The 15,441-nt window shown below is 44.7% G+C and overlaps 2 protein-coding genes across 2 annotated transcripts; both read right to left on the bottom strand.

The window, feature by feature from the left end:
- Positions 1 to 1,187: 1,187 nt before the first annotated feature.
- On the bottom strand, positions 1,188 to 5,533 carry si:dkey-21c1.4 (uncharacterized protein C17orf80 homolog). Its single transcript, XM_056429554.1, is given in 6 exon segments — positions 1,188 to 2,416; positions 2,504 to 2,620; positions 2,748 to 2,858; positions 3,116 to 3,820; positions 3,823 to 4,428; positions 5,241 to 5,533. Coding segments are annotated over 6 exon segments (1,578 nt in total). The 5' UTR covers positions 5,251 to 5,533; the 3' UTR covers positions 1,188 to 2,387.
- A 547-nt stretch (positions 5,534 to 6,080) lies between these two features.
- Positions 6,081 to 15,078, bottom strand: LOC130203241 (guanine nucleotide-binding protein subunit alpha-13-like). The gene is made up of 5 exons (XM_056429212.1): positions 14,579 to 15,078; positions 13,488 to 13,714; positions 10,151 to 10,201; positions 9,129 to 9,329; positions 6,081 to 8,471 (listed from the first exon to the last, which is right to left on the bottom strand). The coding sequence occupies exons 1-5, from the start codon at positions 14,859 to 14,861 to the stop codon at positions 8,100 to 8,102; spliced, it is 1,134 nt and encodes a 377-aa protein (XP_056285187.1). The 5' UTR covers positions 14,862 to 15,078; the 3' UTR covers positions 6,081 to 8,099.
- Between the last annotated feature and the right edge of the window lie 363 nt (positions 15,079 to 15,441).

Here is a 15,441-nt window from a genome sequence, read left to right on the forward strand (position 1 = left end):
ATTGTTTTAATGACCCTGGAAGGTTATTGAATGTCTGTACGTTGGTCCCGCATTCTGCATATTGCTCATATCCAGCTATCTATGCTTTGCTTCCGTGACACGTCGATCAGTGTGTGTGCAAATTAATCTGCACGCATCCACATTGGTCGACGACACTGTTCCCACGTCGTGCTGTTTGATTGCCAAACTTCTGACTTCGTTCCTGAGAGTTCACTCAGCCCCCCAGGATGTTTTTCTCACTTTCGACTGTTTCTTTTCAAGCTTTCCCCACATTTCTCTCTCTCTCTCTTCCCACTCAGCAGCGCAACCAAAACGCAAACCAGGAGAGACTGTGGCCTCGTCCAGAATCAGCGTCAGATCTTTCGATCTCAGCCGTTGAGCTGGTGATAACAGCTCTGTAGTTTTCCTCTGAAGCGGTGCCCTTAAAGCTCCCGCTGTGCTCTGAGTTTTGAAGAGATTTCATTTAGTTTTAACAGCCAAAAACTTAACTTACTGTGAGATTTCATCATGATAAAGAATGCATCCGAAATATTGGACATGTAATTCTGTTCTTGGTTGTGCATTTGTGAACATCTACAGAAATCAGCCTTTTTTTTTTAGCAAGAAAGGTTGTTTGTTTTTGCCAAAACCAACACAGGACCAAAGTTTAGGATACATGTGTTCTATGCTCTCAGGTTGATTCTGGAAAGTGTCACTTTTCTCCTATAATCATGTCTGTGAAATATGCTCGCCAAGAGGCTCCAGGAGCAGACTGAAGGCCTTTTACATGGGGTGATGGAGAACACGTGTGTGTGTGTGTGTTGAGTGCCAGCCCACCAGTATCTCTGTCTCCACCCATCTAGACCCCTTATATTTACCACTGAGAAAAAACTGACATTTTCATCATGTGTTCTTTTATTTGCTCCCTCGAGTTGTTGCTGCAAGACGCTGTGCCCCTATAGCACTTAAATCCGCAAGAAAGTGAGTTGAGGATTGTTCAGGGCTGGTGACACGTTGAGTTGTGTGTGTGAGGCCTGGCAGCAGCGTACTTTGCTTTTTCTCCCCCCGTTTTCAGTTCAGAAATGTATTTTTTTCTGCCTCCATTTACACTCTTGATTTGTGTAGTTTGTTGTTTTGTACAAAAATGAAAAGTGAAACACAAAATATTTATAATTTTTGTATGGAGAAAAAAAAGATGTAAAGAAAAAGAAATGGAAATTATTTTTTATTGTGTTGGCTAAGAATGCGACATCATGAAAAACTGTTAGGAACAATGACAAAGGTGTAATTTCTTCATTTGTAGCTAATGTTTATTCACTACAGCGGCAAGGAGAGTCAACAATAAACTCATTTTGAATACGATAACAGACTGGTGTCCTGATGAGAACCTCCTTCAGCGTCCCATCATTACTATTCGCCGAGTGTTCGCTTACTGGCAGCCGACGGGCTCAGCATGCATAACAACCCCATGTGACAGGGGAAGCATTTGCAAAAGAAAAACAGATTTGAAACCCTCTGCTACACAGATAAGATCTTTGAACGGATCCTGAAGTTAAGGATATTTTGATTTTCATGTTCCTCTCCATCTGGACTGCCAGAGTAAAGATTTTAATCAAGTTGAACATCTCTTGGTTCTCTTTAATCCTTCCATTGACGCCAGCACTAATGCCTCTACACAAAGGAGCTAAGAAAACTATGCAAAGCAAACGTTTGCCTGCCCAGCCCTTTTGGTTTTGGTAACACAACATTGACCCCTAGTGGAGCTCTGGGGAATAACATCCAATAAAAAGTCTTTAAATTATACTGTGGACATTTTCCCTTTTCAAACTTAAATAAGAGGAAAATAAAACCAAGTTTAACAACTTAGATAAACACAAATAAGTACATACATAAATAAAAAAGGGTAATATATAAACAACAGTGCAGGCAACTCAGATGCCGTATGCAGGTGCTAATCAGTTGAGGGTGAAACTGCTGGTATCAGAATCACAACAAGTTCAACATTTTGGGAAATTTGCTTATTCACTTTCTGGTGAGGAGTTAAATAGAATGATAAATACCATACTCCCCTAATTTTATTTCCATGGGATAAACAAATAAGAGATTTAATTGAAGTGCTGGTAGATTAATTAAGTTTTACGATGAACAGAGAAAGGCGAGCTTCAGTCTTGATGCTCCGCTAAGTGAACCAGCAGCTCGCTGGAGCTTCATACTACGGTTGTAGAAGAAAACAGAGTGGGTCGACCACCAAGTCTCCACATCTCAAACATAAATCCCGTGCAACTGTTTGGATTCATCGTCGATGGTACGGCGAGAACAGATGCCTTCGAGTCCCGAAGCCTCGCCATGTCACAGCTGCGATTTCCTCACACAGAGTCACGCTTGTCCGAAACACCTTCCCCTCGACATCAGTGGTACTTCCTCCAGCGATCACGCTCTGGAAAAAAGAAAAGATAAACCACAGACATGCTGAGTATCTGAGCTCCCGCCGGAGAGGACACGTGAGGGTGATCCGCACACTTACTCAGATGAGGGTACTTCCAGATGTAGCCGAGCACACAGTACCCTGCTAACAGCATGACCAGCCCACCTGCACCACCTTTCTTCACATCGATATACCTCTTGTAATACCACTGCCAGCCTGAGGGAAGATGAGAGGGAAGATACACGCGTTAAACTTCATACACTACTAAATAATAAAAAGGACCCGCCAGTAAGCCGATCGAGACATGTGGCGTACATGTGTACGCGTGTGTGTGTGTGTTCACCTCTTTGCACCATTCCCACCACCTCTCCTGGGCGGCGGGGGGTTTTGCTGACCAGCCACTCGGGCAACTCCCTCAGTCTCACCTGTCCAAGACTCCTCTGTGTCAGAGCACCTACACACGATGAGCAATGACAGAAACACAGGCTCGTTCGTTCCACTAGAGCTGGGGATTGTGTTTTTCTTCACTCGGGATATTTTTCTGTACCTCGCTTTGAGGAATACGAAACCCAACAGAAGCCTTCGTTCTGAAATGTTGTCTGAACACAATAAAGCGAACAAGAACGTGGGCTAAATAAAACAAAGTCACACTGAAATCGAAGACTACGTAAACAGACGAAGAATCTCCGATGCCCATTTTCAAATACTGACCCGTCGCTCCTTTGTCAGCAGCGTTTAGTTTCCTGGCCTCGAGCTGCGACGTCCAGCCGTCACCAGCTGTCCGCGTCTCCAGCCTCGCTGCCGGCAGAGGGCTGGAGAACGCTGGTCGCGATGGCGATATCGGGAGGAGTCCCGTCACCTCGAGCCCCTCGTTCGCGGCGACGGGACGTAGAGGAGGCGTGGCTTTGCTCACCTGAGACGAGAGCTGGCCAGAGGGGGGCGGAGCTGCCGGGGAGGTGAGTTCGGGATGGTGCCGGGGGATTAGGGACCCTTGTCTGGACATCAAAGTGTTCCTCGTGACCGATCGTAGCTCCGCGTGTTGTAAACCGGAGCAGGGCAGCTGGTCTGACACCGTTTGAGTTGGTACCAGGCGCCCCGTTGAGAGAGGAACTGAGCCGATCTCGTCGGCGGTTTCAATCTGGTTCAGGAGGCTCGGCCTGCCGGGCTGCCGGGCGACGTTAGCTCGGCCCAACGCGGCTTTCACATCCTGGAGGGTAACCCGGGCCTGGCGCCCGCTTCCCGACGAGTGCAGATTATTCACGGATAAATCCTCAACTTGCTCGTCGTCCTCCGCCCGGAAGTTTTCTCTCACTTGGGCTCGTGCGCTACTCTCACGGACTTGGGCGTCCAGCGAGCGAGGGGCATCTGTGGTTGGGGGAAGCGACTGTGCGGCCTTCTTCGTCTTTGACGCCTTTTTGAAGCGTCTTTGCGTTTGGGGTCCGTGGCCAGAAAGGCAAGGAGGGCGTCATCTTCTCCCGAGTCTCGATCCCTGTGGGTGCCCGTCTCAGCTGTGGCTCTGGACCGAAGAGGATCTGCCACAAACGGAGCCGAACCTGAAGGCGGGTCGCTTGAGGCAGATCCAGATCCCGCCAGTGATCCCTTAGAAACCGGTTCAGACTTCGCAGCTTCTATCAAAGCACGGAGACTCTGCTTTTTGGGCTTCGGGGGGGCGGGGGACAGAGGTGGCGATGGGGCGGATGCGAGGGAACCGGTGATCGAGGAGGGTACGTCGGCGGTCCTCTTCTTCGTTAACGGTGCGAGGGATGCCGGCTGTGTCGCTGCCGACGATACCGCAGACTTCTTGCGACTCTTCTTCGATTGTGGACTTAACGTCGCCGGCAGTGTCCGCGTGGACTTTGCTGCCGGTTCGCACGAGGCCGCGACCGGCCGAGAAGACGTCGACGTCTGAATCGCCGCGACATCCCGTTTTGTCGGAGGTGTTCTGGAGCTCGCTGCCGCTGCCTTGCAATGCGGCAGGTGACTCGTCAACCGTTTGTACGTCTTCCCACAGAATGGGCACGCCTCTGTGGGGGGAAGCGGTGACAGACTGTGGTTAGAACAAGTACAGCGTGGCAGTGTTTTGATGCGGTCGACTTTTACAGTTATTTACTTCAACGATTAATCTATTTTATTTTGCCATGAAAGGTTTTAAAATGCCACTAGTGATGTATTTAAATCGTCTGTTTTGTCTGAGCAATTGTCTAAAACTTAAAGATATTCAGTTTATTATTTCACACGAGACACAGAAAAGCAAATGTTGAGCAGCTGGAAAATGTTTTTAATTACAAAACAACTGAAATAATTAAATTATCTACATAGTAGTGTATCCATGTTCTAATCATATGCTACAAGTAAAGGAAGAAGTACTCATCACTTTAATACAAATCCTTTACTTTAATAACGACACAAATATTTGCATCAAAACATGTACTCTCGATTGTAATGGAGTAGACGTGTAAAAGAACACGTAGCCTACAAGTACTTCAACATTTTACTTTCGTGAAATACTTTAGTTGATGTACTTCTTTACTTTCCACCATTGTTTTCAGCTCTACATGTTAGATGCTTGTTATACTATCAAATAATACTAAATATCGAACCATGTAGCAGCTATAATTCATCGGTGCATATGTTCGTTACTTTATGGTCTGACCTTGTCAGTGAAGGAACATAACTTGCAGTCGAGTCCGCTCTACTTGTTTCTACTGTAACTCATCGTTCAGGTGTACAGTATGTCCCAATACTAATAGCAATACATTCGCATGTACTATTACCTGTGGTAAGGGCACGTGGTATCGCTCGTGAAGGACAAATAGACAGTTTTTGGGACACTTACCAGAGCTCATGTTTCCACGCGTCTTTAAAAACAATCAGGTAGAAAGCATGTTCCTAAAAGTCAGAACAGGAAAGTTGTAACAGCGTGAAACAATAACGTAAAGTGACATCACAGGAGTTTAAAGTTGTCCCACATGTTCACATGGGTCGTAACCATGGTTGTTTTGACGTAACGTTAACCGTGGCTGTTAAAGGACCCCTTTAGGAAGCGCGCCAGAAGCCTGAACAAATATCTAAACTTTAGCCTTTAAGTATTGCTGTATAATTGAGCAACGGACTCTGTAATTATAAGAGCTTGTTTGTAACGGGCTGTCTGGTACAGTGAGACAGTTAGTAGTGTACATGTTTCGTCCCGTAGTGATCGGTTCAGTGGGTGTGGTGCGTCGACTAAATAAAGATGGCTCGCTCCTTCCTACTTCCGGCTTAGCGTAAATCCCCGAGCAAAGCTTTTCTTTTATCGGAAGAAAATCTGACTAAAGCCTTCGATATAGTGGTGTAATATTTATAACATAAGCTAAAACAAGTAGGTTTTATTTGTCCAGAAAAACCCTTACACAATTAACTTATTTCATTGTGTTTAACCGTTCAGCCACATCTCCAGCCATTCCTCTGCAAATGGAGTTGCTCAATAGTATCCATGTCAGGACAGGAAACATGCTTTACTTTTAACCCTTACAGGGGTTCCCTCCCAGATTAAAAGAAGTGAAGGAATAACTTTGTATGTACAATAAAAAGAAAAATAGTTGTATTTAATTAAAGCAATGTCAGAATCTAAATCACACAAAACAAGTCACCCCATATATATAAATGCAAACTTACATTGTAAAATGTGTCTTAATAATTGTTTGTTTAAGTACTTTTAAAATACAAATACATTGGACTAATGTTAGTCATGAATAGGCAAATACTGTAACAGAAATAGTAAAAAATAAAGCAAACGTAGCCTTCTTTCATTAGAAAAGTGTATTTTATTGATAGGGTTAGAGTGGCATGAGACTTTGCACAGGAATTAAGGTGATGAAAAAAAATAAGACATACATCCTAATCAAAAAGGTAATCTTAATTGGAAAAGCAGTGATTTGAAACATTCAAAATGGGAAACAATAAAATCCATTTCTACAACCATTTACATACACAGAGATAAACCTGAATATTATTTACATGGCAACAGATTACAGTATGTACAAAGCCAGAACTAGAAGCAAATTGACGCTCACAGGAGCTTGAATTTGGAAAAATAATAAGAGAGAATGTCGATGTGAACAGTCCCAAGAAAGCACAGGGTGATTTGGCATAGAAACAGATTCAAACAGTGCTTGGAAATTGTCCTCTAAAAAAGATTGGGCTCCTACAGAATACAGTTGCTGACAAAAGTATTCAAGTCCAGAAACTTTTTTGTTTGTCTAAATGTCCCCCCACAAGAAATTCCTTATGCTTTTAAAAAAAAAAAAAAAAAAAAGAGAAGGGAACTCCTAAATAGGTCAAGTTGGCGTACACAAGCAAACCGTCAAGGGGTTTTCACAGACGCCTGGAGTCACACCTCACAATGTTGGTTACAGTATATTCAGACAATCTAGAGCAAATCTCTCTACATCTACTAACAGACATTCATCATTTTGGCAAACGGGGAAGGTCTGTCCCTTTACAAGGCATCTAATCAGAGATGGAAACAGAGCGAGAGGGCGGGGGATTCTGGGTCAATGTTCAGGGGTCAAAGACAGGAGGAGACAGTACCAAACACCACCCAGCGAACTGAACTGAGGCCTGGCTGAGTCTCGCCGCTCTGCCGCACGGACAAAGATTACATTATTCAGTTAGATCACCAGCATTAACGCTGGTTTTGATTCAACCCTGAGAAAACAGCGGACTGCATGTTCACTTGCTGGCACGACTGCCTAATGCGCCATTTAAGGACATTTTGTCTTCAAAACAACAAAAAAAGGACAACTTGCATGGGAACTTGCTTCTTCGTTATCTGTTGAAGGCCGCTAATATTGGCTTTAACTCTATAGAGGCAACAGGCACAAATACAGGATTTAAACAGTGATTAAGTCTACATAGGAGATTACATGGAACAGCATCGTAGGTTCAGTCTTGTGGTTGTGCCCTTTTCTTGCATATTTTTTGTAATCCTGGAGAAGGTGCCAGTGCTGGAGCCATTTCCCACTTAAAATATTAAACTTTCTGAACGCTTTTCCCCCCCCCCATCAACAAACTGGTCCTTGTGCTGGCAAACACGCCTCAGCGCCGGCACTTTCGACCCGCTGGTCTCGAGGCCGAGAAAATAGGTGACTGACTGGGACGAGAAGCGGGAGGGACGGTGCTGCAATAACAAAACAATTGTGCAGTCTCCAGATCAGCAAGATGGCAAACCCTTCGACAAACTACAGAGGCGACGCACACAAAGCGGCACTGGAGGTGCAACGGATATAATGGAGTGATTTTGGACTGGAAGAAGTCAGTGCTTTGGACACAAACTGGAAAATCAGCATTGGCGCTGAGGATTCTGGTGCGTGGTGACCCGTCTGACTCTTTTGCTGACATCGTCGCTCCTGTATCTGTTGCTTGGCATGGAGACCATGTGCCCGGGTTTGGAAAAAGTTTCGCAGGTTTCCGCAGCCAGAGGAGAGAGAGTCTCAAGACTGTGACTAGACAGTCGGCCACACAGACTCGTTTCCCTATCAAACCCTTAACTAACAAGAAGACCGACTCTTCAAAGAGGTGGGTAAAAACGAAAATAAAAACGGCTGGAGAAGAACGCCGACGTCTCACGGTTTCTTCTGAGGCCGGTCTCTCCTAAGTCCTCGTCGGGGGCGGTCTGTCCCCATTCAGGTCCTCTATTTTCACAGGTCGACGGGGGTCATTGGAGCATGAGCTGTTTGAGGTTGTCGTGGAGGATGGTGTCCTTGACGTCCCGGAACACCAGCCTGATGTTCTCCGTGTTGATGGCCGTGGTGAAGTGGTGGTACAGGGGCTTCTGGGTGGCGTCGCGCCTCTTGGCCCGGAAGCACTCCACCATGAACGCCTGGATGTCCAGCAGGTTGTGCTCCTGCCCTTCGTACTCGGCAAAGTAGTCCTTGAGCGGAACGCTCTTCACCTTCTCCTCCAGCAGGTCCGTCTTGTTGAGGAAGAGGATGATGGAAACGTTGACGAAGACGCGGTTGTTGACGATGGTCTCGAAGATGTCGAGCGATTCGCGCAGCCGGTTGGTCTGCCTGTCCTCCATCAGCACCTGGCAAAGACAACAGCACAGCGAATTACGACCGTCAGAACTAGAACTAGTTGTTAACGTGCGAAATGCAATTTAAGTAGGAGTAAAAAAAAGAAAGAAAAATGGGTACAGATTAATTGTGCTCGAGCAAATAGCGCCACTTAGTTCAGGAGCCTTTTAATTCTGTTCGGTACATCGGTGTAACAGAAGAATTCATTTCACACAGTTGTTGTTGAGTTTGTTTTAGATTGCATGTAATCTAATTTGATCTATATCTTTGCCAAAGCAATAGAAACCAACGCTATAGAAGTGTTTAATGCTGTGTAACATACATGACAACATGGAGTCGCTCAAAGTGCAAAAGGTTCTTCCTGGAGAAAAAAATATTGATAAATTTGATCTCAGATTGAGGTCATTTAGATTCAGTGTCATCATTACATATTTTGGAAACCACAGGGTACTGGCATATAATGAAGCAGATTTTTTATTTTCTTAATTGTATCATAGAGCAACAAACTAATTAGGTTCTATTTAACTAACAGATTAAGAGAGAGGACTTATCAAAAAGTCACCAAACATTATCTGCCAGAACAAACTGATAAACGTGCCACTTATCAGGCTATCGCAGCTTTGAGAGCGGGAGGAAATGAGGCGCCGTGGCGAGCGGCGAGTTTTCACCTGGTCGTATTCGGAGGAGGAGACGAGGAAGAGGATGGAGGTGACCGAGTCGAAGCACTCGAACCAGCGCCTCCGCTCCGACCGCTGGCCACCCACGTCCACCATCTTGAAGGGAACGTTCTTGATCTCAAAGTCGTACTCGTGGATGCCCTTGGTGGGTTTGCGAGCCAGCAGGATGTCCTGCTGAGAGGGGACGTAGTCCTGGGGAGACGGGAGAAACTCGGTGAAAGAATATCAATCGGGCCGAAGACAAATCGAGCTTGTAGACGAAGAAGAAAAACAACACGCCAACAAAATATACAACAGCTGGAAGTCCAGGGAATCCGTCTTTAGCAAAGCATTCCCTCCGGTCAAACATAATTTAGACTTTCTATCGAGGTCCAGAGAAGGCTTGAGAGTAGACTCCAATCGTGGGCTGGTGCATTAATAATGACTGACAACGTTTTAATAAGGAAATAAAATATGTCTTCTTAAAGTGAAGGTATAATTGTTCTTAAATACTGAATATAAATGTGATGGTAAGGGATTAAAAGTAGGCGGTGGCTATCGGGCCTCAGTCTGAGGGAACCAAAGAAAATATATCTGCTCATGTTAAATGACTTCTGTCAGTAGTACAAGTTAAATTTAAGACTTTTAAAGACACTCTTAATGCGGCAGGTTTTAATACCTTATTCATGGTCAGCCCAACATATAGATAGAATATGTGGTTTTATGATAGAAAACTAGCAGCGATGATCTGGCCTACAATCGTTTGCTGAACTTTCACACAAAAAAAGTAAAAATCTACCGTCTTTTTCAATGAGGTGTGTAACGCCTCCCTTCAGCCTGCAATCGGATACAAAACACGTCATCGCCGACATCGCAAAGGAAATATCGTGGGCAGCCATTTCTCCCGGCAACGTGGTCCAGCTAATCCGAGCACCTTTGCCAGCGAACTTTAAAACGGTCTAGACGTGTTGCAATATCAACCACAACATGTACACGTCTGATTATAACAATCGGTGCAGGCAGAAACAACTTACCGGCTCGCCAAGCTTATCCAGATTATCCAAGAAATACTTCACCGACTCCCCCTGCGACAGGACAGAGGAGGGATTTCTCTTAATTCTACACAATTTATTCAGATTCTGTCATTTTAATCAAGAACAGCAACGTCTGGATGCAACGCATGGTGACCATCTGTGAGCATTGAAGTCAACAGAACGCATTCGTTGCTTTTGTAGCGGTAGGAAATAATATCTCTTTAGCACACACACACACCGTTTTCTCTTTCAAAGCAGTGTGCGTTCTTCGTAGCTGAAGCCGGATGCAAATATTTGGTATTGCAGAACACACGCCTTGAGAAGTACATCCTTGATGTACACAGAAGTGTGGCTAGCACCACATATGTGTGTGTGTGTGAGAGATGGGGTGTTTTTTCCCTAGACCATACCGACGCTCTTCATGCAAGCCTGGACATGAAGCTGTCAAGACTGAGATGCATTCCTTTATCTGTGTGTGTGTCCTGTACTCAACATAAAGCAGAAACGGCATAACAGATTCCCCTCTGACCACAAAGTGTCTCTGCACTGCAACACGCCCCACCTCTTGTTTGTTTGTTTTGCATTAGTGACACAGCCAAAAGAAAAGGCGAGCTACCTTTCTGTTTCCCCCCCTCTTTTTTTAAAATTATTCTGGCCACATATTCTGACAACGCCGCAGCAGCAGAACTCGAATCTGTGGATCTCCGGTGGTTTTGAAATTTTCAAAAAGCAGTTAAGGAGAACAGAAGAGTGGAGCCACGACTGAGCTCTATCTGCTCATAATAAAAGCACGACGACAACGTTCACATACGAGTGCACTGTTAAAAAAAAAAAGGAAACATAAAATCACATGACACATGGCAGTGCGTCATTTGAACTGTAGACTCTGGACACTTCGTCTTGAGGGCGATTCCTCTCATGAGGATGTGAAGTGAAACAATAAAAGCGTTTACCGGTGATTTTCAAGAGCAGCTCGGTGAACCTCGTACGATGCGCAGCGAGAGGATCCACGTGTGATGTCATTCTGTCGCACATTACATCACATGTCATTGAGCAGACGCTTTTATCCAAAAAGACTTACAATAAGTGCACTCAACCTAGAGTACACACGAAGAACAAGAAGAAGACAGAAAGTAACATTTCCTCAACATAGTCGAACTTCAAAAGTACCATAATAAGAGCCATTTAAGTGCCACTGAAGTGCTAATCTATGTTTTAATCCAGATATAGTCGGAAAAGATGTGTTTTTAGTTTCCGGCGGAAGATGTAGAGACTTCCTGCTGTCCTGATGTCAGTGGGGAGCTCGTTCCACCAATCAGGAGCCAGGACGGCAAACAGTCTGGATTTGCAGTCTGCACATGTTTTTAATGATAATCAAAAAGAGAGCCTGAGGGCGCGTCCGATTTGTGATGCAAATACTTATAACGACGACAACAAACGGCATGGTCAGAACACAATGGGTCACATCTGCCGGCCGAAGAACAAGCAAACAAGAGCAGGGACGTTTAAATGGCTCCCGACCGAACATCTCTTCAGCTTCTGGGTTTTACCGCTTGCGTTATCGTCTGGTGCCCTCTGGGAGAGCAAAAGCATGTATTACGATATTTATGACCAAATACATCGATATTTAACTAAACATTTAGAAAACGATTTTTTTTTATTGGAAAAAATGTATATAATGAGTGAAAGAAAATGACATCACTTTCCTGTAACGCAGAACAAAAAACCAGGAAAGGACTTATATCCTATTACGATATCAATAATTAAAGCAATATAATATTGATATATTGCAGAACACTGAGGTGTTAGATTTAATTCACAATCAAGAACTTATACGCCACAAAAGGCTGCGGCGTGTAATTTTTCTATCATTGATTAACCTGCTGATTATCATTTTTGGTTAATCATTCAAAATGACAAACGATAACCCAAATAGTTCAACAGATTACTTGTTTGTTGATGTATTAAAGTAATCTGGATGCGTCTCGGGTGTTATTCAAACACAGACTGTAAATAAGGAATACAGCCGGGGGACGTTTTAGGATGCTATCTCCTCAGGGATGAATTTTCATCTCTCAATCACACGTTACTAACTCTGCTTTCTCCCCGGAGTCCTTGTGACTTCACGTCTCATGGGGTCATCGGACCCTATGAGACGGCATAGATCCTATCTGCTGATGGATCATCAAGGTCTGGGTCGTGGAATTCCTGCTTCCGACGACGCCACTGTCCTGTTGAGACTCCGCCCACTGTTGAGACTCCGCCCACTCCTCCTCCCCACCACCATCTGCCTGATGGATCGTGGAGGTCTCCATCGTGGAATATGCCTACTATGAACTATTCATACACTGTCATATTCATTGAATGTATTTTAACTCTAAATCTGTCCTTCTGTACACATTACATCTATTGCATCTGTCCATCCTGGAGAGGGATCCTCCTCTGTTGCTCTCCTGAAGGTTTCTTCCCTTTTTTCCCCCCTGAAGGGTTATTTGGGAGTTTTTCCTGATCCGATGTGAGGTTTTGGGGCAGGGATGTCTATGTGTACAGATTGTAAAGCACTCCGAGACAAATGTGTAATTTGTGAAAATGGGCTATACAAATAAACTGAATTGAATCATCGTTAAAGAATATGTATTCAATAACTTCTGAACAGATACAAAATGTCACATAATTCAGTCCAACAGGACATTTAAATCGACCAAACACTGCGTACAATCTTTGTGAAAAAGATGACGATTGCTAACGTTTGAGTTTTGTATCGTTGACAAAACAAGACATTTGAAGGTGAAGGGGGGCCATTTTTAAACACACCAAAATATAAGAACATCATGGTTAGTCGCAGCCTTGCATGCACACACAACATACAGTGAATGTGTCCTTGTACCTGTGGAAGTGGAGGTGTGACCCTCTTAGTGTTTGTGCAGCAATAACGGCGAGTGGGAGAGTTGGAGCTGTTTGTAAGCATAAAGATCAACATTCCAGCTCTGACCACTCTTATTGCCCTTTCTCTCGGCACCAACTCACAGGGAAATGTAAATGTTCTGATTGAGTCTCATTTCTCCATCCTGAACAATTTAGAAACATGCACGCCGACAGCCAAGACATAGGGAGCGGGGGAGAGGTGTAAACAGGAAGCTGAGTCAATCACATGTGTGATCGCCCAACACAGAGACGGAGAGAATCACAGCGAGGATGAAGTTAGCAGAAAACACATTTTGCTTTCGGTTTCCTTTGTCATTTCCCTGCCTCTTACTGTGTGGGACTTTTCCTGGATTTGGTTGAAAGCGAGCGGCGTGCCAAAAAAATCGGGGCCACCCGTGTCACGTCTACGTACCAGCTGAAACTCCCTGCGACGATCGTACGCATTCTGTATGCCCGAGTCGTCCCACAGAGCTCTGACGGCGGACAGGTAGCGCAGGAAGCTGGACGTCTCCAGCCGCCCCCTGGCCATCTTAGGCGACCGGGTGTCGATCGCCATCAGGCTGTCGCCGTGGCTCTGGTTGTCCGGGTCACCCCATGGAATGTGCAGCTTCTCCCGGGCATCCACCAACACGCGGATACCTGGGAGAGGAAGTGAAGACGCCTCAATTAACAGAGAAGCCCCTCTGGAGGGAGTATATGATAAAACACTGACAGCAGGCGAGTGAAACCTAAAGTGGAAGAGAGACTAGAAGAGCAGGTGAACTGCATGACGCCCATAAATAACAGGTGTCCCCACAAACCTGTTTGGTCTGACAAGAGGGATGAATGAGTCGACGTAAAATATATATTTTTAAAAGTATTACAACCCTCGCGATAGACTTACATCACAAATATTCAAACAGATTTGTTCAATAATTTACAATAATTTAAAAACTGCTTCTGTATTATTAATTATTGAGGGGGTGGACAGAGTCACAGCAACACGCGAGCATGCAAACGGTGCAAATAAATACATTTGTTAGGCTTATAATAAAAATATTTTAATTGTGTAAGGGGTATTCATTTAACTGCGTTCTTTTAGGTGGTTTCGTTGACAATAAATTCAATAGTATTGCAGGTCATCCAAGTCATGTGGAGTACTCCCTGTACATACAAAGAGTGGAAAAACAGGAACACCTTACAGCGCACACACACATACACACACACAGTCACACGCACGCACACACACACACACTGTGGTGGGTTTACCCTCCATTAGCTACGTCCCTATGTTAGTTGTTGAGCAACAAAACTCGCCAATGGCTATTAGAAACCGATGTCGTGCGCGTGGCCACGATTAAAAATAAAATAAAAACGTTGATTATTTAACCGCCACACGGCTGCGAACTCCTTAAAAAAAGTGAATGTTTCAGTAGGCCGACAGCAGATGTAGACCGCCTCAGTCCGTCCTCTCTCGGAACAGATGCGGAAATTCCTCGTTTATTTAAAGCGCCCTTTCTTTACCTTTGATAACATTGCTGTAGATCGTGGCTCGGAAGTCCTCTCGGTCCTGCAGGTCGAAGTCCTGGCCGTGGATGATCCGCATTTGTTTGAGGAAAGTCGACTTGCCGCTCTCGCCCGCGCCGAGCAACAGGATCTTCACCAGCCGCTTCACGTACGTTTTCTCCCGTGAGATACATCGGTCGATCTCCTTGGACTTTCGGAGCTGTTCCACCTCCCCGCTGTTCAGCAGGCAGACGGGCAGACACACTTTTAACATGGAACTGGTCGGCAGGAAATCCGCCATGTTCGCACAAACTTCATCGATGCTAATTTGATGCGCGTTCGCGGGGCGCAGGCACGAGACCAAGCCCCTTCCCTAAACTCAGGAAGTAGTGCTGCTGACGGTTAATTTACAATCAGTTTTAAGTCACCTTGTGCTTTGCTTGTTACGCCTTGACTCAATGCGTTATTCAATCACACGAATGTTTTAACTCACACAAATAAAACTATTTGAGGTCCTTGTAGAAATCTGTCGGGCGAAGTATGCATGCGAGTATGTCTAAACGAGGCTACCACACCGTGTGTAATTAAAACCTGACGTTTTATGGACACGTGGAACAAATATGAAACCATTAGCTGACAAAATAATGTATTTATTTTATAACTTTGTAAAACGCAAGGCTTGGCCGGTGTCTGTACTGATGGTAATATATCGCCACCTGCTGGTTCAATTGTGTAATTGAATAACTGCTAGAAAAGGACGCGCTCTGATTGGTTGATTTCCGTCTTTCTTTAGGTATGCTGCCTTTAAATGCAGTTGGAAATATGAATATAAATACTTGAACGCACTTCAAAAGGATATATACAATTGGAAATTTAGTCGA

The sequence above is a fragment of the Pseudoliparis swirei genome, chromosome 13 (assembly GCF_029220125.1).
Source record: "Pseudoliparis swirei isolate HS2019 ecotype Mariana Trench chromosome 13, NWPU_hadal_v1, whole genome shotgun sequence".
NCBI classification, from domain to species: domain Eukaryota; kingdom Metazoa; phylum Chordata; class Actinopteri; order Perciformes; family Liparidae; genus Pseudoliparis; species Pseudoliparis swirei.

Bases quoted from the DNA above. Each gene is read 5' to 3' on its own strand.
- LOC130203241 (XM_056429212.1), bottom strand. From the start codon at position 14,861: ATGGCGGATTTCCTGCCGACCAGTTCCATGTTAAAAGTGTGTCTGCCC. The intron at 10,202-13,487 runs GTACGTAGACGT...GTCCTGTCGCAG, and splicing joins GTCGCAGGGAGTTTCAGCTG to GGGGAGTCGGTGAAGTATTT. The intron at 9,330-10,150 runs GTAAGTTGTTTC...CCGTCTCCCCAG, and splicing joins TGGATAAGCTTGGCGAGCCG to GACTACGTCCCCTCTCAGCA.